General features: G+C 37.7%; 2 protein-coding genes across 7 annotated transcripts; both read right to left on the bottom strand.

The window, feature by feature from the left end:
• Window positions 1–529: 529 nt before the first annotated feature.
• On the bottom strand, window positions 530–8745 carry LOC132055859 (uncharacterized). 4 transcript variants are annotated; one of them, XR_009414676.1, is made up of 6 exons: window positions 8558–8745; window positions 8150–8425; window positions 6453–6824; window positions 1779–6166; window positions 1372–1658; window positions 530–1108 (listed from the first exon to the last, which is right to left on the bottom strand). XR_009414676.1 is itself a non-coding variant. In XM_059447863.1 (5 exons), the coding sequence occupies exons 2-4, from the start codon at window positions 8255–8257 to the stop codon at window positions 1814–1816; spliced, it is 4833 nt and encodes a 1610-aa protein (XP_059303846.1). In that variant the 5' UTR covers window positions 8258–8425; window positions 8558–8744; the 3' UTR covers window positions 530–1108; window positions 1779–1813. The 4 variants fall into 4 exon arrangements, 1 of the variants encoding a protein (XP_059303846.1); XR_009414675.1 differs by having other exon boundaries at window positions 1372–1566; window positions 8558–8744; XR_009414677.1 differs by having other exon boundaries at window positions 1510–1566; window positions 8558–8744.
• Window positions 8746–13040: 4295 nt separating this feature from the next.
• Window positions 13041–20025, bottom strand: LOC132055858 (uncharacterized). Of its 3 annotated transcripts, none has more exons than XM_059447859.1 (4): window positions 19864–20025; window positions 19454–19638; window positions 15197–15354; window positions 13041–13604 (listed from the first exon to the last, which is right to left on the bottom strand). In XM_059447859.1, exons 2-4 carry the CDS (start codon window positions 19620–19622, stop codon window positions 13497–13499), a joined length of 435 nt encoding a protein of 144 aa, XP_059303842.1. In that variant the 5' UTR covers window positions 19623–19638; window positions 19864–20025; the 3' UTR covers window positions 13041–13496. The 3 variants fall into 3 exon arrangements, with proteins under 3 accessions (XP_059303842.1, XP_059303844.1, XP_059303843.1); XM_059447861.1 differs by having other exon boundaries at window positions 19454–19630; window positions 19864–20014; XM_059447860.1 differs by having other exon boundaries at window positions 19844–19990.
• Between the last annotated feature and the right edge of the window lie 2759 nt (window positions 20026–22784).

The raw sequence follows: 22784 nt of genomic DNA, 5'->3' as shown, positions 1-22784 counted from the left end.
CAACAACAATATTGAGGCACAGGCTTGCAGTTCTGAGTCACATTCTAAATTTTGGCGCCTTGTTAATAAGCGCACATCTATGTAATGTATACAGCACATCACTGCAAACGTAAAACTTGTACCTGAAACAAAGGACAGATGAAAAAATGATGGCCTACAAATAAAGCGATAACAAAAAACCATCCCTTTCCCAATGGCGATTTTGTGATTAATTACCTGCATAGAAGCATATCAGGTCACACTAAACCAAGCTGTAATCTATGAGTCGTAGATTACTCAGCCATTCGCTAGATAATTCGCGAAACATCAATTATGAGAGGAACCGGCCATCACAAGAAGCTAATACAATTGAACGGCTATTATAGGAACAGCCATCAACAAAGTGTAATAAGATCATCAATAACTGATGCCCAAAGCTTCCCCCCCCCCCCCCCCGGTGTTTAATTTCACATCAGGCAAAAAGTCGTCTTTTCCTTGCTCTCAAAAACTGTTGGTTCAGAATAATAGGTTGAAAGTACACAAGCACATCTCACCACCACCAATGAAAATATCATCTTTAACAAGAGTTCTATCATCTGTGAATGAGACTACAGCTAAAGTTAGACTGATTCAATTTATGGTACAAATGGCAGCCACAACAACTAAAACATGCCTGATGAAAGCATTAGTACCAAAATTTGGTGCCAACCCCTGTATACATATGTAATGGGCAAAAAAAAGACACAGAAATGCCAAGAACACGGTGATCTTTGAAAGATGATTAACAGCAAAGCACAAAGAAGAAAGCTTTCCATTTGATTCAGTCTGGAATCCACCTCCAATGTCAATAATTTGGACAAGGATAGCATTAATTTATCCCCCAGTCCCTAGGCGTCAAAGATTTCAAGCTTTCCAACAGTTAAATATCTACAGAGGGAAAACTCTATCTGCATCCACCCAGAGAATACAGCTGACCAAAGTGCTTGCAAACCATGGAATTCCCTACTACTCTGATATGCTGAAGATGTGGTGGTCGGAGACTCTGAACACATCAACTTTGCTCACTTACCACCAACCCTGCAGGAGCACACCAGAAGCTGAGAGTCTGGGAAGGTCCATCCTCCAGTAGCTGCATTAGAAGGAAAAAAAAATTATAAAACGGTGTGTCAAAATGCAGCCACACCAAAATACAGGAAAAACATCTCCAACCTCAGAAACTAGATGTTTTGACCCCAAAAAAAGGAATGAAGGGGCAACCAGTTTAAGAATAGGGAATAGCTCTGATATACCGGGAAAAAAGTTTGGGTTACAAAGGAGCTGCTTTCTTTTTTTCAAAGCATTTTCTTTTCGTTTGAAGGAGATGGATTTAACGAACTACTGGAGATCAATTACCAGGAAGGAGAGGAAAGCAATAGTTATGTCTTGATAATTAGGACAGAAGACCCAACAAACACTTCCAACTTCTGAGATATCCTTGTTCTTTCAAAATAAATCAAACTAGAAAAAAGGACACATGCTCCAGCAGAAAACCTTTAAAATAATTGTGCACGAACGTCTCTCCTTTTCATTGGTTGTGTATCACAGTTTCTGCACAGGAATAACAGCTCAAACATATAAAAATCCACAAGCTTACAGTGTGTGGTACACAATTTTAATGCATGAGATGTCCTAGTGCTTCCCTACAGAGAAATTGCACTCAAATGCTTAAACAATGTAGGAGGTACAGGTCACAGTCTAAACCATAAAAGCTAAAAAGAATCTGCTGATTTAAAAAACTAAACGAATAAAACACGTCTCACCTTCCAAAATCACCAGATTGCAGCTTTTCATGATCTTAATGCCATGACTGCTTGAACCTGAAGCTCTCACTGTCCCATCCTCCCTCAGGCTCCTTCCTCTTCAGAGGACCCCCTGGTACAGCATACATCCTACCATGCTCCTCAGCTAATGCTTGTGAACCGGCAGCAGAGAGTTGTCTTGAGGTCAAAGAAACCGACTCCTCTCTCCCTTCCATGTCCACCACTCCAGGGCCTGCATTAAGATCCAGACCCTGCCTGCCCCATTTTCTATTGTGGTCCATGGTACCGTTGTTGTTACTGTCAGGAAGGCCAACCATATACGGCCTCGGATATTGAGATGACACAGCCCCAACAGGACCCAGCAGCTGTGAATTTACAGATGGCGTATAAATCCTTCCACCAGTGGAAGAATCAACGAAAGAAGTTGATCCAACTGAGAATGTTGCAGAAGGAAGTGCGAAACTTTTTGTCAAAGGAAATACAGGATACGGGAAAGGGGAGGATGGGAAGGGCATGGCAGGCGATGATGACAATACCGAACTCCGATAAACATCCGGGGTGAAAGGAGAACCAGCAGTAGGACCCAAGATTCGTTGCGCACCAGGTGTGACTACTGGGAATGGCGGCTGCTCCACACGATCAGGCAAAATCGATGGAAGTGTCACAGTTGAATAAGTACTCCCAGGAGTAAACCAAGAAGAAAGGTTCCCCATTTCTGGATTGTTCAGTCTGAGGTTAGAAGCAGGCAGTTGGGACCGCATGCTTCCCTGATGATTATCGTGGAATAGAGACTGTTCTGTGCTGAAATCATCGACACCAGGCCCATTATTTAAATCAAAGTCCCTCCTCACATCCCCAGTGGGCAAGCCAATCGATGATGCTTTGGAAGGAAAAATTGCACCGTCCAATCTACAACTGCTACTCACAGAGCACTGTCCCGCATCACCAGGTTCATCAAGTCTATTTAAATCAAGATCCAGTCCTCCAGAACAACGAACAGCAGGAGAATCTATCACTTCATCCTTCAATGAAGCACGATTAGCCATATGGTCCAATGGAGAGATCAACTCTAGAGCAGAATCTTGACCATTTATGTCGTCAAAGGTTCTTTCATCTGGTACATTCAGGTCGATATCTAATTGAGGGCGACTGTGCTTGCTGGTAGAAGCTTCAGAATGAGATATGGTTGTGGAACTTAATGGCATATCTAGAGATTTTCTGGGCTCAGCTGGGCGAAATGCACTTGTTGCAGCAGACCCTTTCCAGCCGAACTCCCCTTTGACCCTCAATAGCTCCTCCGGTGGAACAAACGGACCTTTGGCCGCGGCAGCTACAGTAATGGAAGCAGGCAGACTACATGAAACTGAGGATACAGCAAAAGGCAACGGGTTCATAATATGGACATTTGATAAACATCCAGGGGCTGTAAAGTTGATTGGCTCCCCGTATTTCCCTTCATCAGAAATAAAACCTTCATTTAAGTCAAACTTCACCTTTGAAGCTGACTCCGGAGCAGCAGAGACAGAAGAAGTCTCTGCATTGGAAGATCCACAGTCCGTTGTCTTATCTGCGCCAACAGCAGGGAAGTTTGATTCTCTAGCTTCCCCATGTTTCTGCAGTTCTGCATTTGAAAACCCAAGTCTCTCTTTCTGATTGAGTAAGAGGCCAGAGTTCTGCAGAGGGACAACATCCTTCCGGTCAACACTAGCTTCACCCTTCTGATTTCTTATAGTAAAGTCGATTTCACAACAGGCTTTATCCTCAACTGAAGCTTCAACACTTCCCGGATCAGATTTTGTCTTTTCAGACAGATTAACAAGATTTATACTTGCTTCATCAGACTGTCCACCTGTTGCTGTGGTGGGATCTCCACTTGAGCTAGTCGGTAGGGGCTCTTCCTTGTCACTTCCCTGAATCTTTTCAGATTTTACCAAAACAGAAGATTGTTTCATCTCGGTACTAGCAATGTTCAACAGCCTGTTCACACCATTTTTGTTCTCACTTTCAAAGTCAGAAGTACAGACTTCAACTGTCGGTTTCTGGTCTTCTAAGCTTGCAACTGCATTAGTGACCCTGTCTCCTGATATTGAAGTACCATCTCCAAATTTAGCATCTACAGCACCTTCAACTTTGACCTCATGGGACACCACCTTTTCCTCCTGGAATTGTTTGCTTAATTCATCATCAATTTCCACCTCACCTGACTTCTCAGTGATCTCCAACTTTTCTCCAGCCTGCTGTGAATCGGTGCAGGCAGAGTTGAACTGTTTATTGCATCCACCTGTCATTGTCTCTTGAGAAGGTGAAAAGGAGGCCTTTCTATCTCCAGATAGCTCCATTGCAGCACCCTTGGAGAGTTTATCCTCGGACCATGAAGCACTAGCACTAACGAGCTTCTCCCTATTACCATCATCATCATTTCCACGGTCACCAGCGGAGATATCAGCAGGAGGTGACTTTGACTTAACGCCATCACCTGTGCAAGCCTCTTCAGCAGCAGGTATATTTCTTTGCGGAGAAACAGAACGCGAAACCATGTCAGACATGGACATTTCTTCAGCAGCCACACTGGCAAGGAGATTCATTCCAATAGCATCACCCAGTAACATAGGCACGTTTGATTCCGAATATTTTACACAGCTCTCAATCAAAGCATTCATGGAGCTAAAAGAGGCTTCATGCAGCTTTCCAGACTTCGGTTCAGTCCCTGATGTACAAGCAGCTCTAACTTCTGCTGATTTCCTGTTGTCATCAACAATCTTGCTTCGCTCGTCCTCTGGAGCAGCAGCTGGTGATCCATCGCTGCCCTCAGAACCAGTTAGTATATCTTTGAAATCATTGCTCTGCCATGATGATTCAGCATTCGCCTCAAAATTTGATCTATATGCATCAGTCTTTTCCTTTACTGTTCGGTCAAATTGATCATTCTTTTCAGAAAGTACAGGCGAAGAAGCTCGGCTGCTCATGTTGGTAGGGTCCTCATAGGATCCTCCACTGGCACTTTGTGCAGGACTGCGTCCCCTGTTAGATATCTTAACTATCAATTTGTGACCACTCCCCTCGAGAACTGGCATATCAACAGTTCTCTCACCACTCAATGCAGACTGCGGTAACTTTTCTGAGGTAGGATTTCTATGCGAACTTCTGCCTGAAGGACTCTCCTTTTGGCCTCCAGATACTGATGATCCAGGATATCCATTATTTGACTTCCGGTGACGAGAACCACCAGTAGAGATCTTGATGCTGTTCATTGACACTGCAGTTGAACTCCTCCCGTCCTCTTTCCCCGAGAGCGACTGACTCTGGTTGTGAGACTGGCTAGAACTGCTGCTCTTGTCTTCCCTAGCTAAAGGAACATCACAAGACCCACCGACCGAAACTCTGAGCTGACCCTCTTTTCCAGATGCAGGTGATGATGCACGTTTTGTTGAGCTCGGGGACAAGGACGCAGACTTTATAGTAGGCTCCCCTTGTGAAGTCTTTATCGAGGCCATTTTAGATGCAGAAATATGTGCAACTGCACTCTTTGTCACATCATTTGAACCACCGGGATTTTTGCTAATACTATGAGAAGCCTCGGGCAACCTTGATTTAGAAGGCCACGAGACAGCCTGATTTGAACCAGACTTGGCATCAATGATGTTCATCTCAGCTTCAACCCGTTTCTTCCACGTATCAACTAAACTTCGTGCCTTCCTCTGTATCTCTGTGTTTTTATGCTGCCGCAAGTGATTAACAGACCTGCCAATATGGCACATCTGCAGTGCTTGAAGGTTTACGGGAAGCTTGTCAAGTGCACGGAGCAAAACAAAGAGAAATTCTTCAACCAATTTTTCACCGTCTTTTGTGTTACTACATTCACCAATCCGCCCCTTATGAACATCTTGAAGCCACTCGTCTAACACAGGTAGACCCCTTAACTGTACAAACCTAGTAAGACAGTCAAAATTTTCAGTTGCAGCTACAACACTTGCAAGCATTGAACGACTGATCAAATCCATTTTCCTCTCATTTCTATCTGGCTGCATGAGGTGAACTAGCTTCTCAACCCCTTCAGAGTTAATAAGCCCTCCTTTCTCCGTAATTTTAGAAATTTCAGATTTCAATACGCTTTCAGCTTTGATTTGACCAGAATCTGTATCATCTGTTTTGATTGAACGTTCACGTTTAATTGATTCAGAGCCTTGATCTCCCCGCTCCCTCTTCTTTCCCTTGACATGTGGAGGAAAAGAAGTTACACTGCTTTGAATACTATCTCCACCTGGTTTCAATTGTGATGTCGACATGGAACCATTCATTGGTTTCGGAGAACGACCACCCGGTTGCACTGTTGCATGCATCTCAACTCGCGTCTTGTTTAATAGTTGACCTACTTCTTCTTGTAGCTCCTGCAGAGGAGAATTAGTGTTGCATGAGTGAAACGTCAGCAAGACAATCAAGAAAATTAAAGCATGAAAAGTGTGCAATTTCTCCTTTCTCCTGGCATCCTAGACTCTATGTCTTCTATGAAAACAGATCCAATGATTAAAACCAATATATCTTTTGGTTCAACATTCAACCCTGTCCCTCTCTCTCTCTCTCTTTTTTTTTTTTTTTTTTTTTTTTTTGCTGGGATAAATAATCTGCAACAGTTTAGCATAGGGAATACATAACTATCAAGCAATAATAACCTACTTTGATGTAATCTTGGTCAGTTAACCACCATAAACACTTGTTTGAAATATCATAAACACGCCGGCAGACAAATGAGGATATCCCTGTTGGAAGTTCAGCACCTTTGGAAAGGAATGCAACTTTACACGGATGCAGTAGTGATGCAGCAAGAATCTCATCCCTATGAAAGGAATAAAAGATTTCGTTGGGTGCGGCTTCCGGGAGGATGCCCTTGCCAAGCTTAAGCTCAGCAGGTCGATAAAGCCAATTAACACCTAACTGCAGGTTATTTTCTTCACTCAAATTTAGCCTTCGGATTATTCCAATGAAAGGAGGGGAATCGTGAGGTGGTTTGAACAAAGCACAATCACCCACGCTAACTTTGCGACCATCCTGCAAAGAAAGGATAAATTTTCAATTTCACCAGGTAAAGATGTTTAAATCAATAAAGAAATAAAGCAATAAATTCACATAAGTAGATGCAAACTAAACAAAGCTAATAAACGAACTCATACGCAATAGAGGAAGGAGATAAATAACGAGAGTGCCCAGCAAATCAGGAGGTCTGGAGAGAAATGGGGAAAGTTGTCATCCACATCTTCCCCAAGTCGTATGAAAACTTGCAGTTACGTAAGCTTGCGCATATGTTATTTTGGCAAATTCATATATTTCCAGAAACTTCATTAAGTACAACTTATAGTATCAACAATCCGTGCAGAATATGGTAAATAGTCGAGTTTGAAGTAACATCACAATTTACTACTTGCCTCATCTAAACATCCAACAAGACTCAATAAAAGTGAGCTCGAGAACGACATACAATCATGTAGCTAACCTAAGATAAAAAGTTGTTCCCTACTTAGTAAAGCCGCTACCTGCCTTGCATTCCAAGGATTTATATATAGCAACGACAAATTTCTCCAAACACACAAAAATACATTCTTTGACACTGTAACTTAGCTTGCTTTAAATTAAAATCTGGTGAGCTCATCCTCAATCGCCTTCTTTCCTTATGAAAACAAAGCAAAATGGCAAACTATTTATTGCCAAAGCTCTACTTGGATACAATCTACTTTGTGACCGCACGCATCACCGTCGCAGACGTGAGAGATGGTATATTGCACATCTTGTGGCATTTCAACAATTTTTACTTGAAACCAGCAACAACAACTTCACCTTACTGTAAATGTCAAAATTTAAACAAATGCAGAAAATAGAACAATATCATTCGACACGAGAAAGTAACAAGCAAATCAGGCCCCACATGACCACGCAGTTTCCACACGCAAAGTACCACCGTATGGACCTATCCAAAACCAGAACAAACAACTCATCAATCCCGAATGAAATTAACGGACTATATCCAACCACACAACGCCACGACGAGCTTCACTAACAAGTTCCATCCCAGGAAACAAGGATACCCATTTCCCAAAAATCTTTGAAAATACAAAAAGAAAAACCAGGCATCAAACGACAGTCAAGGACACGTATCCTTGATCATTAATACAGAAAATCAGCCTGCAACCTAAAACCTCGCTTCCAAAACACCACATATAAAAGCAACAACAACAAATTACCACCAACAAAAAAAAAAAAAAAAAAAAGAGGAATAAACACTGCAGGGCAATCAAATCAACGGAAATAATAGAAAAGAACAATTAGGCAATACGAGGAAATGAAGGGGAAAAAAAAGGAAAAACCCACCAAGTTAATACCTTGCAGAACGAATCATCGGTAATATTAGAAACAACAGAGGAATCTACCGGCATGTGCTGACTACCGCCTCTACAAAATTCACTTTCCCTTTGTACCTTCCCATGCATAATAATACAAATCGACTTGCATCTTTTCCACCCTCAAACACCCACCAAAACCCTAGCAAAATCCCCAATTTTCTAGAAATCCCAAATTCCCAACCTCGATCGCAATTAAATCGTCACAAACCCTAATTCCTTAACTTAATTCCAACGGCAACACCTCAATTCTCCGATCTGCAAACCATCAAAATTAAAGCTCAATAATTCTAGATCCAATTAATTCAATTCATACACGCATAAATACAAATCAATATTCACCTACACAAAAATATACACACAGAGAAAGAATATTGAAAGAGAGCAAACCTTTGTAATTTTTACGACCTAGACAAGTGAGAGAAAATGTAATTTTAGAGAGAGAAAAAAATGTGGCTGAAGCTGAAGAGGAAGAGATTATAATGTATAAATATATAATTTATTATTAGTCTTAAAAATAAATAGAGCGATGTGTGTGTGTGTGTGCGTGTTTGTGTGTGAGAGAGAAAGAAAATTAAACAACCAAAAAAAAAAAAAAGGTAAAGAAAATCAGAAAGAGAAAATGATGTTTTAGACGGCAAAGGGAAAGTTGTACTTGTTAACTTTACTTTGGGTTGTAGAGAGAGAAAGCGGGCAGATCGGGCAGAAGGGGCAGGGCATTGATAACATCACCCACGTAAGTAATAAGAGAGTTAAAAAGAGAGAAGTGAGATGTGGAATGTGACTGTGTGACTAAACTAGGATTTTTAGGAGAAGATTGACTGATCTTAAGTATGTGTAACGTAAATCATTTGACTTTCTTTTGTTTTCCTACAAATCATTTTTCTGTTTCTCTCTCTATCTGTGTGTCTCTTTTTCTGTGGGAATTTTTATGACAATTTTTATTGGTATTGGATTCAACATGTACCCAATTGTTTGTTCTGTTTTCGAACGCATGTGGTTGGGTGATTCACTGGACCTCTAAGTATTTATTGTTTGATTGAGGGTTGATTTGGATTTGTAAGAAATTGGAGGGTTTCTTTTGTTTTAAAGTGATGTGCAAGTAAAGGTAAAAGTGCATTATGGCATTAAGGTTGTCTTCAAATGTACCAACACTTCATGAAGTATGTTTTATGAGCCACTCTTCCCACTCACTCTGCTGCCGAAAATTAGGTGCAGAAAATTTTGCAAAAATACTTATGTTGTTACATTCAATGAGGTTGCACTTTGTTGTCATTGTGGAGTAATATTAATGGTGTAAAAAATATTATAGTATCAATACATAATAGTCGTGATACATATATGCAAATTTATGTTGTTACTTGTAATTATCTTTTTAAGTAGTCTAAATATTTGATCAGTCTTTAATCTACGCTACATATATATTTTATCTTCTATGATATTCTTAGTTCATCGGAAATTTATTCGGGAGAATTCGACTCTTACCTATGAAGGTGGATCCAGCGTATCTAGATCAGAAATCGGCGTGTGTAGCTCCGGCGCTTGAAAATCTAGCCTTTGGGAGATGAATCCCAGCTCTGATGATCTCGAATCCAGCTACTTAGCTCTGGCGATTTTAATGGGTCAAGAGCACTTGTAGAGAATTTGGGGGCGGCGTTGCTCGACATTTTGAGGGATTAGGTAACTATTTTTGGTCGGTGTCCTTGTTTGCTTTTGTTGGTATTCCAGATCATAATTGGAGAGTGCAGCTCCGACGCTTGAAAATCTAGCCTTAGAGGGATGAATCCCAACTCTGGTGATCTTGAATCTAGCTCCCTAGCTCCAACAACTTTAATGGGTCAAGACTCAAGAGTGCTTGGAGAGAATTTGGGGGCGGCATCATCGACATTTTGAGGAATTAGGCAATTGTTTTGGATGTTGTCTTTGTTTGCTTTTGCTGACATTCCAGATCAGAAATCGGAGAGTGCAGCTCCAACTCTTGAAAATATAGCCTTTGGGGATGAATTTCAGCTCCGATCTCGAATCCAGCTCTGTAGCTCCGGCGACTTTGATGGGTCAAGAGAATTTAGGGGCGGTATGAGGCAACTGTTTTTTACTGTTGTCTTTTTTTGCTTTTGCTGCTTTTCATTTTCCTTTTTCCGTTTCTTTATTAGTTGTAACATTTATTATTATTTCTATTTTAATAAAACATCACCCACTAAATATTACTTAGCGACATTAAAAAAAATTCTTAGAAATAGAGCTTAATGGCAATAGGATGTGCGATTCATAAAATACAATTGTCAATATCTCTATTTCGTACCATTTGATTAGTCGTGTTATCGAAGTCAAAGTATCATATCCTTTTTTCTTTTATGTCAAAATATATTTTACATTGCCTGATACTTAAACTCTGTAAGTTTTTATTTTTTATTTTTATGGAAAAGGTTCAAAAATACCCCTGAACTATCCCAAAAAATTTAAAAATGCCCTTCATTCCATAGTGTCCGGTATCAAGACATTGCCTAATCACCCCCCACCCCCCACGCCTCCAAGTAATATACTCACATAAAGTTAAATTCCCATATTTTGTTGTACCATTAATAAATTTCCATAATGCTTCCCCCCTTCTAAAAATTAAATTTTTTGACACATCCCATCATCAAATGTTTTATGTTGCTTTCATGATTGGGTATATCCATTTGACATTAGGTGAAAAGTAAAATGAAAAAGAACTAATTGATTAACTTGAGAATAGCTTTGGATTGTATTCTTTGAACGTATTATGAAATGTGACGTTCAAAGACAACATTTGAGCCCACGAGTATATTGAAACTTGCCTACTTTTATTAGTCACTTTACTCGTAGTTAGAGAACAAGTTCTTTATTCTTTTCCCTAATATGGCGATTCTTGTATTCATTTGCTAGAACAAAATAAGATACTCTAATAATTCAACAAGGGATTAGTTTGAGATAGTCATTACACATTCTATTTTTTCTAGAGATTGATTAAAATGAAGATGAACATTACATGACAAACATGTAATATATACTTATATGCACACTCATAATTAGTATCAAAACTACAATGACCACGAACAAATCGTAGATTTATTTACCATTAAAATGTTCCTTTAAAGTCAGAGAGCAAGCTAATTGAGTTTCTCCAAGGTTTAAATTTAAGCGTTTGATCCATGTTCTCCCTCAACAAATACTAATTACTTCAAATTCTCAACGCATACGTTAATCCCTATTCTTGCCAAATCAAAATATTTTATCTGAAACGATTGGAATACCAATTAATATGCATGAAGGACGACCTTTTTTTGAAGCAAACCAAATCTCGAGCTAAGCTCTCTTTTTTTGTGTGTGTGCTGTTAATATTGATCAAATTTTATATTCAAACTAGTTTACAATATTGAATAATTATGCTCGTATAAAACCTGTATTATGGGAGTTCTCCAATCCTGCGCTTTCGAAAACATATAATAAAACGAAAGGTAGCTAGTGTCAGGTGTGAAGTTTCACTATTAAATAATCCGGCGTTCGGGGAATTAAAATAAAGATTAGTGCTATCGCATGAATCGAATAAAACTACAGTATTGCTAGAATCAAGTGAACGTCAAGTTTACGTTCTTGAGCATGTCTTTGGGTAATTAATGATCTTGTAACAACCTACACATTTTCACAATTCTTGCTTCCAGCTTAAAATAAAACATATAATATGTTCAAATTATGAAAGTAAATCTCTTTCAGATTTAAGACAACATAAATACTCATAAATTTTGCTTTAGTTAAAAAAAATTGAAATGGTAAACGGTGAATATTAATATGAGGAAGGAGTTTGTACTGTATAATAACGAACCTACTTAGACTGTTAGGTTCAATGCAAAAGACCCGCACAAATTAAGTTGGCAGCTCGCCTATCCTTCAACATACTCCTTCAATTCACCGTCATTATTCCCTGTATTAGCAGACTTTATTCAATACCGTCTGCTGGTCTATGACCCTCCTGGGAAAACTGCATATCTCAATCACCAATAAGTGCTATAGCTGGTTAATGTAACATTCCACCAATCTTAGTTTTGTTTAGGGTAATCCTAATACTCATGTTGTTTAGGGGAAACATAATTAAGTATAAATAGATGGTTGGATTCTGAGATAGACCCAAGCTAGGATGGTTTTAGAGGTCCCAAGACCCTAAGGTACTATAGAACTAGGTGGTTAGGCACTATAATGACACGTTTAAAGACTCATTAAATTTGAACGCCGGGGTTGACAAGGTTATAAGTCACTTATAACCAGGCAGGCAACCTTTGAATGAGTGTTTGAACTGGATAATTTGGATTCAAAATTCTGAGTAATACCAAGTTCTCTTGCGGCGCTACCAACCAAATTGTATTTTTTGGTCAAAAAGAGATGGGAGTAATTGACTATACAACAAAGTTTAAAATTCAAATCACGCATTTTAAAATACTGTGTACGCCAATAACTGACTAATATAATTTTATTTATACTCAATTCATACATGTACACGGATATTAATTCAAAGCAGCAGATTGCGTGCCAAGAGAGAGTCAATTAGTCAAAGGTTTTAATGAGTCTCACGTTAATCGAACATGAAGGCAACTTATCATATAGTACTAATATAGAACGAATATAAAGGCATTCATAACCCAAAATAAAAGGTGGAGAAATAACTTTCTTCATCCTTCTTCCTTCATAATTCCAATTTGTTGGTGCTTACAATGAAGGCTACGGTAGAGGAGGATGTAAGGAGTGGGTGATTGGTACTGCTCACCACTGCATATATCTCATACTGATAATTGGCAATAAATGAATGCACCAGAGCAAGCATTGGAGCTGCTGAAAGAGTAGATGCAAAAAATTCACGGGCAAGCAACGTAGGATGTGCCATTGAATGAGGTAAATATCAGCTAGAGCAGCTCCCCAAACATGTGTTGTTGCACACCCTTTAATTACAGCAATAACATTTTCACTAGTACCTTACCAAACTAATTAAGGTACCTCCGTTAACTAGAGTGGCACTATTTCACAAGCATGTATCAACAAACAAACCCACCCACACAGACATACACAGCTTTGGTTTCTATTTTCAGCATCCAATCTTTTAAACAAAATTGCCATCTCCATAACATCCTACTGAACTAGTTCACAGAGCTTGCCATCATAAATGTCAGGACAGTTGTGTAGAGACGAAATTTGTCAATTCATGAACAAAACACAAAAAAGTGACTTTCCTACATGTGGGCTAATAGAAGAGGAGAGGTAAATCCAAATACTCATTATAAGGGCATATAAACACTACTACCGAATGAGTGTATGGAAATTATAGAGCATTTATCATCCTCTTCATCTCAGTTGACCTCCTTGGATCTGCTTCATCAATTGCTCTCTCAGTAAGCACATGCTTGATTCGGCACATCGACTTCCTTACCTGAATATCATTGGTCAGGAAGATGCTAATGCAAGAGATATCCATGCCTCAGCAAATTTTAATAGCTCGGTGCCTCATCACATTATCACATGTAGAGTTTTCAATTGTCTATTAATAAAATATATATCGAAACAAAGAAAAATCAAATCTGTTTACTAGTCTTAAACAATAAATTAATAAAACTCAAATGAGTTTGATTGATTGCCAAATATCATAAGATAATATACAGCTTTGATTAATGAATATGACTAGCTGTACTTAGAAGAGTTTCCTTTTACGTTTAAGTAATTCTAAGATGGTGATGTGTTTAATTATTCAGTTGATTCATGCTTCTTGTACCCTTTCTTTCCGTGAACTAAAGAGAGTGACAATAGTTGTTGCTATATGGTTCTGAAGGATACGATTTGGTTAAAACCGGAGATCCAGAATGCAAGGGTTCGAGGCTCAAGTACTGTGGATATGATCGTAGCTTCAGGCCTATCAATATGCTTCTACAACATCTGCTACTGTCTTTTCTTAACAGCATTACCATCTTTTCTAAAGCTAGAAAGTTGAACATGTAAATAGGTCCCCTCAAGTTGCTCAATTTCTATATTCAAATTCAGGCCTCGCTTAACTTTGACGCATGGTTTAGTTGGATTTTTTATAATTAATACAACTGAAGTCTAAAATGTGAATTATCTAATATTACGGAAATTCCAAATTGTTAAAAGATCTAGACAATGCTTCAGTACATCACTAAACTTTGATTTTTCTTGTACAACCATATTTTTTCTGTACTTTCTCTGCGGAGATGGAGGTTTGTTGGCTCCTACTGAGTCCCACTGCCTCCGGTCCATTTTATTTGTCAGTTTAGAAAATCAAGATAGAATTAATTATTTTTTCCATTTCCACCCTTATTCTAATAAATGCGGAGAGACATTAATCTAGTGAAAGGATGAGTAGTATTAAATTGAGATCAAAGGATAAATAAGGATAATATAGTCAAATTATCCTTTTAATTAACGTTTTCTTAAGGGGTGTGCAAAAGGCAAACATGACAAGTAAAATATACAGGCGGAGTAATATCTTAATCCTGTTCAGTAGGACATCATGTAGGGTAATATGTATTCCTCCCGCTTCTTAAGATTCAAGCCACCAAGAAATTTACTGAACAGATTGCCACCAAAAACTTTAGCATTTCTGAAAAGCAATTCTCTGATATTTTTTGACTAGATACTTTCTATAGCTATAAGACTACATATGTTTACCGAGGATTGTCCAAAGAAAAATGCCACCTAGAATTTTCCCCAAAGTACTCTGGAAATCAAGAAAAACCTTCAGTCTAATGCGAGCTGGAACGGAGTTGACTTAGCTACAGTGGTGTACATTTGCTGCATAATACATTCTACTTCTACCTCGCTATTAGAGTATAATCTTAACAAGCAAATCCAGGTTAAGATGCCACTAATATTATAGGTTAGTTTGGATATATCTTCAGATCCAGGAGGAGAATCTAATTGAAACATGTCGAAATAGTGCTAAATAAGTGCTTGATAGTTGAGAATTAAATCATAACTATGCAAGGAGCTTACTAAAGAAACTGAATTTACCTTGGACATACGCTCTGGATTAGGAAAACGCAGGTTCTGAGCATTAAGCATCTGGCGTTGAGTCATCAACATGTTCTTCTCCTTCAGAAGAACATACCATAACTTCTGAAGATCATCCCAAGACTTCAGTCGCAGTTCAGAAGCCTTCCAACCTCGACCTGGTTAAGTTAATAAAACTTCAGAGTTCATCCCATCAGAGATTATAGATCAAAGGTACAAGTCTACTAATTAACCAGACTGACACTCAGAATAGATAACCTCAATCTCAAGTATGTGTTTAACTAGAAGGCTTTTAAGCATTTACGGTACGGAGGGCACTGAAACCACAAGGAAGTGTGAGCTTCAACCTTTCCTCTACAGTGAGGCTATCAATTTGGCTAATAGACTTTTTGAATCAGAACAATTTGGCTAATATGTTCTTAACATTGAACACAACCTAAAAAATAAGCAGCACGCAAATTCATAAATAACCAACTACTCTAACGGTTAAACAACCTTCAGCAGTAAATTTAAGTAATACAAATGGCAGTAATGATTAATGCAGTGAAACATCCCCAATCTTGAAAGAGAATTAAGCTACAGAGGTTCATGTACAAGGACATTTCCCAGAAAAAACAAAAAACCCAAATATAAAACAGGAGGCAGAAGGAAAGAAAAGAAAAAACGGCTAGTGATACAATTTGAAAACAATGCAACAGGATTCACAATAACGTTTGTTTACACGGTATTCATTGGATATTTCCAACTAGATTGCTTAACCAAATAATTCACCTCCATTCGATTATAACGTCCTCAATTTCTCACTGTTAACGCTTTTAAAGTGGAAGAATCGATTTCATAGTAATGCAGTAGTTTATGACCTACTTCGATTCCTGCGAAATTACAAATTGTAACTCGAGAAATTTTGATTGAATCATTATAGAAATTACAACAGAAAAGAAGATTGAATAACAATTCAATGTTGAAATAGAAAAATAGTCAATATTGTGTACATAATGAGTATCCATCAGTAGATTCGAATTTATAATCAATGAGTCCCAGTGTTAGTTTCGTAGACGAAGTCTCCCTTTGAAAGAGTGGGGGTGGGAGGGGTTGTGGTCCTACCACTTCGATTGATGCAAACATGATTTGGGAAGGTTTCAGAAGACATTTTTTTAAATAAAAGATCCCCAGTTAGACTAAGCCAATGCCCAAGGGCAACTAGAGATCTGTAATGCCTTGAGAAGGAAGCCTCTCTTGTGGTCCAAAGCTAATCCAATTGTATCCGTCTTTGAGAAAAAGATCAAAGCGATCTTCAACAGTTTGACTCCGCATAATAAATTCTCCTACGTAATGCTCTTGGTACTATACAGTCTTTTTTTTTTTTTTTCTGATAAGGTAAAGGTTTATTTACTAAGTACCAAGAGTTACAAAAGACTGCTTGGAATATCCACACAGTCAATTACAACATCTCCCTAGCAACTCCAGAAAGTCCATACATTGATCTATATTATCAATGAAACTACTTTTACACCAACAAAACAAATTATGTAAACACTTGTATTTAGCTCTAAAAATATGGTCTTTATGCCCATCAAAACAAGTGTTGCTTCTTCCTAGCCAAATAGTCCAGAATATGCACAAAGGTATAATCCTCCAAATTTGCTTCAAAGCTTTAGGTGTTCTTTGGTGCTGCCAACTCTCCAATAGTTCCTTCAAATTCTGAGGCATGATCCAAGAGTTCCCACAAATGCTGGAAAAAAATTCCCAACATTGTCTAGCTGTTCTACATGCATAAGAAGACTCTTGGTACGATAGAGTCACATCTAATTTATTTTCAAAATTTCTTTTGTAATAAAGGGGAAGGTGTTTGTTCACAAGAACTCCAAAAACCGAAAAGAATTTTATGGTGTGCAATCATGGACTGCGTAATTAGAAAAGAAAGTACTCTCTGAACCATGCTATGAGGTCGCCCATAACACAGCTCTCCCACTTGAGTTATCTTAGCCCCAAGAATGGCAGTGTAAGGTAACAACTAGTATGGAAAGCTTGTCGCCTTTGGAAGCCTTCGCTGATACCAAAGTGCATCATTCCTGTAACCACTTTGGTACTTCATTTATAGCTTCTCCTTTTTTAAATTATGAAATAGAACACTCCTTCTGTTCCATTTTACATGAAGGTGTCGCGATGAGCATGAAGTGTAAGAAATTAAAGAAGGCTTTTGACATGTAAGCCAAATATATGCAAAGTACCAAAATTATCCTTTTAATGATGAGAGTTTCACATGTTTTTATTTTTAGTTATTGTCTCCCTAAAGAATGAACTTCTACATCAAGTAGGTCCCAGCAAGTAATGTCATTAAGTTAAATGGGAATAATAGATTAAAAAAATTCAAAAAAGAGAGAAGAGTCTTTCTTTTAGGAGAAACTGAAAAGGAAAGTGACAGACAGAGGGAGTAGCATATTTTTGCTCCCGAATGATTTTTATATCCTAGTTTTGATCCTTGCATTATTTAACATAGCACATTTGACTTTCAACTAAATCAAGTATGTAATAGCTTTTGAGCTGCCACAAACTCAACAGAGTTAAACTTCACCTAAGAGGTATTCTTCCCGATAAAAATTGGTGTCCATGCCAACTTGTGTGCATCTTAAATCCGTGGATACTTGTATCCTTCCACCAGGTAGAAGGTGACCCTGCAAACCGAACCTTGTTCTAACATAGCCTGGATTCTAACTTCATCGACCACTAGGGGAAACCTATGGGTAACCTAAGAGTAATTTTAGTGTATTCCGATCCAACATGCACCAAATATACCAAAAGAGCAGCCAAAGCATTTACAGAACTGAAGAGACAATGTCAGAAACCCAACTGAGGAATCAGAAATCACCACTTACTCTTGAAAAAGAAGCCCTAACTAGAAGTTGAGAATAAGGAAGACATTATTGAGGCAATAAATGAGGAGCTTGCTACAAAAAAGATGTAAAGCCATTCGGCAGTATAATGGAAACTTCTCTCAAGGCCCATTGAAGGTTGAGTGCTTCACATGGTTGGTGGTTCAAGGAACGCACTCAAGGAACGTGCTTAACCCAAGAAAACTTTCGAAGGTGGGGTAAATATCTGAGGTAGGAATTCACAGTGTGAGAGGCAAAATGAAAATGTGACATATCTCTTCGTACATTGCACTTTCACTGAATAGATCTCAGACTTTATTTTGACTCTAATGGGGGTTAACTGGATGATGTCAAGGATAACTAAGGAATTACTGCAATGTTGGTACATGAACGGGCTAGGTAAGGTAAAGATGCAGAGACATGGAACTCACTTCCTTCAGCCATCTGGTGGATTATTTGGAAGGAAAGAAATGCAAATTTCTTGAACAGTAAAACAGAATCTGTAATAGGCATTAAGTACAAATGCATTTCTTCATTGTTTTTTGGCGTAACATGCAAATGAAATGATGTAGAGACCATGAAAGACTTTTGAGCTCATTACACAACTTAAGTCACTGAACGAGAACCTTTAATTTAGAGTTGAAACAAAATTTCCAATATGCTATGATCTTAAATATTTGCAACCAGACTTTCAATTTCTGGTCTAGCTAGCGTAGGGTTGTGTAGCATTTTTGAACATCTGAAAATGGTATTCGTGATACTTGGGACATACAATAGTCCGTCTGAAGATTATCTATCAGTGACAAGAACCAAACACTGCAAAGCATCTTCCAGTACATTGCATCAGTTTTAGCTTTTAGAAGTTGTTGAACAATTACTATATTTATATTTGCAGCTGCTTGCACTTCTCAAAAAACTACTTACCTAAACACATGTCACTGATAAATGATAATGGAGTTAAAATAAGACAGAACTAGCTAGGCTGGACATGTGGGTAGCCAGTAATTTGCTACGCTAATCTCACTCCTCTTGTTTGCATACCAGCACAACAAGTAACCCTTTTAAAGAACACGAAATGCACTTTGATCATACATGTCACAGAAACACAAGTAGTAGAGATGGTTTTAAAGAAGTAGAGATAATGGTCAAAAACACACCTGAACTATTGCTTTTTTCGCGAGTTTCACACCCAAACTATTAATTGTTCCCTTTTCCTACCTGAACTATAACCATCTATGTATTAAAACACACCTTAACTATCCGTTGTTCTCTTTTCCTACCTCAACAATAGTTTAGGTGTGTTTTTGATCGTTAACTCAAAGAAGTATATCCAATTGTGCCAACAACAAAGCAGTATCAGGGGATAAAATGGAAAGGATATTACCATAGACAACAGGCTTATCGTCCTCTGCAGTTCTATCAACTTCAAAGAACTGTACAAGTGGATTAAGGGCTTCTCTTGTAGCAGATGAAGCAGCTGCTGCAGCGGCTGAGCTCTCTGATTTTGCTGCCGCTGCCAAGAATGTCCTCCCGAAAAGTCTAGCAGCTAGCATGACTGAAACTAGATTGCTAAAACATATATGCGTCATTGTCAATATATATATATTAGAAAAATGAAAAAAAAAAAAAAAAAAAAAACACACAACAGAAATCTTTATAATTTCCTTAGAGGAATTTAGTCGAACAAATAGAATGCAGTTTTCCCCCACGATGGAGATGGTGATGATATACAATTACTGAATGTTAGCCGTCAGTAAGGAGAGGAAAGACTTACATGGAGAGCTGAGAGAGCACCTGTTGAGCTGAAGCCGGATTGCAGTTCAATGCCAAAATGTGAAGTCCGTCGGAGCGACTCCTATTTCGCCTCTCTCTTTTTCTCTCTCTCTTCCCTTCCCTAACCCTACTCTCAACTAGTATTTTAATTATTTTAATTTTTTAGTTTCTTAGTATTTTTATTTGGTAGAGGAAAAAAGGATTAAAAAAGTTGTTGGTATAAATAAAAAGATCAAGCCTTTCACTTTAGGCCCTACTTATTTTGCGTTAATACGGAGACATTTGAATCTGAATAAGCATGCGAATGATTAAGTTATTGTTTCTAAATCTGAATACTGAATTATTAAGATTGTTTGTTTTTCAACACTAAATATTCATAATTTATTTATTTTTAAACACAATAAATATATGATTCAAATAAAAAGTAATTAACTATTAATATATATATATATATATATATATATATATATATATATATATATTTAAATAAAATTATTAGTCCATTTGATAATATAATAAAATATATATTCGCTATTGATGCTGGAAATGTTTTGTAATGGCCGTGCTCGTGGCAGTGATGGTTGATACTAGTGGCTAGTAATGGTGGTGGTGATAGTTGTGATGGTATTGTAGTGACTCTTGTGATGTTGGTAGTCTTTGCGGTGGTTATGATGGTGGAGTTGGTTGATCTTGGTAGTCAGCGGGGTGGTCAAGAATGCGGTAGTTGATGATGGTGTTGGTGGTTATAGTGGTGTTAGTTATGATGGTGGAGTTGATTAGTAGTAGGAAATCGTCGGTGGTAGTGATCGATAGTCCAAGAACAACGGTGGTGGTAGTGGATATAATTATAATGATTAAGGTGGTAGGTGTGGTAACAATTGACAGTAGTTGGTGGTGGCGATGATGGTTGCTAGTGTTGGTTGTGATGACAGAGGTGGTTGTGATGGCAGAGGTGGTTAGTGGTGGTGGCTGGGGGTTGTGAATAGAGTGGCAATAAAAATTATTCACACAAATCTGGTGGCCTGAATATCTTCATTTCTGAGCATATCTCTCCTAGTAAGCCCACACATCTAGTAGAATCAGTATTATTTCCGTCATTTTTATCTTTTTATTCTTAGTTCTCTATTTTTGCGTGTTGACGTTTTTGCTTTAGTTTTCTTACTATCCCATTGATTTTGCTGCTTATGTTTTCATATTAACGTATTTCTGCTTTAATTTGAGCCGAGAGTCTATTGGAAACAACTTCTTTACCTATCACGGTAGGAGTAATGTTTGCGTACGCTCTACCCTCCCCTGACCCGGTTTATGGGATTATAGTGAGTATATTGTTATTTGTTGCATGACTTTGTTCAAAATGTTAATGATTAAGAACTATTCACACTAGATAATTGCTTAAATCTTAAATGCAAGTAAATGAGGCCTTACTCCGATTATGGAGTAACGAATTAACGATTGTTTATAAGATCCACTCAAAACCCTCTCATATTGTTCTATCCCTTTTTCACTTTAAGCTTTACTTATATCACAATGCAAGTGTGAAACATTTCGACTCGAGGTCATGAGAATAAAAGTAAAAAGATACCTTTAGTGTTGAATTTGTTAGACAAATTGGAGTACTTCATGGACTAGTTGAACAATTATAATTGTTCTATGGAGATTAACAGACCTGTTACTTATATTGATATTGACTATTCCATAATTTTTTTAAAGTACTATAAAACAATACCTATTACTCCTACTTAGTTGGAAATAAAATGTCAATAAAACACATAATAAATGTTATCAAAATTTATATTTTGCAATAATTTTTCTTAATCCTCCAACCAAACAATTCCTTACGAAATATCAGTTATTTTAGTTTGACATTTTTTCTTGTAACTTTGTTGCTATGCGAGTAAAATTTAATTAATGTAACGTGATATTTATAAACTAGATGAGTGATGCCCGTGCTGGGCACGGGCCTGCCCGACATATTGATTCATGAAATATATTGTTACATTTTAATTTTACCAAATAAAATTGCCATAGACATCAATAAATTACATAAGAAAATAGTTGTGATTTCTGAAACATCAAAATATGTACTACTGTGCCAAAGAGAGAGCAATTTTTACACCCTGTGCATTCAAACACATTGAACGTTGACATCAAAAAAAATATCCAGGAAAAAGCACAACTATCCTCAGATGTACATTACTTTTGCTGATACATTTAACATATGTGACCTCCCAGTAGTAATAGACTTTGGTCCTCAGTCCTTCTCTGCCCATCAGTATGTCTTTAATTTAGTGTTATATATTCTGCCATCGGGAGCATATGTATTCATATAGTATTCCTCAAAGCTTCTCTCTGATGCAGAAGGAAGGTAACCAATTAGTGTTTCTTTGGCTTTATCTACACATCTGGTCTTCAGAGGCTTTCCTCAAGAGAGCAAAATAATTTCTTAGAATGTGATATGTTAATTAATATGCACCCAGATACGTAAAATGAAATAATAACACAAAGCTCAAGCTGAAAAAATATATTATAATTAATAGTGCCTGCAAGAGTGCAACATGAATCTGCACCTTTTAGTTTGCTAAAAATCCATTTCCTTCTTTTCAACATTATTTGGGAGGCTCCGCAACAAAAAAAATGCTAGTCAAGTTAAAGTCGCTTCATTGAAGTAAAAGAGGTGATAAAAAAGCGATGGAAATATAGTATAATTCCCTTTAGAAGATATACTAATTCGCTGACAGAAAATATGATGTGCAACAAATAAAAAAGAAGAGAATACCCATGTATTTCAACAACAACAAAAAAAAAAAAAAAAAAAAAAAAAAAAAGAGAACACCCCCTTCTTCATCTGGTTTTAAGAATTCAAATATATAACTATTGCATTCAAATACAATGGGGCTACAACTACAATGAGCTTAGATGACATATAAAGATAAAGGCTCAAG

Source organism: Lycium ferocissimum, chromosome 5, assembly GCF_029784015.1.
Source record: "Lycium ferocissimum isolate CSIRO_LF1 chromosome 5, AGI_CSIRO_Lferr_CH_V1, whole genome shotgun sequence".
NCBI classification, from domain to species: Eukaryota; Viridiplantae; Streptophyta; class Magnoliopsida; order Solanales; family Solanaceae; genus Lycium; species Lycium ferocissimum.
The sequence above is the reverse complement of the archived record's forward strand: the minus strand, read 5'-3'. Positions and strand labels throughout refer to the sequence as shown.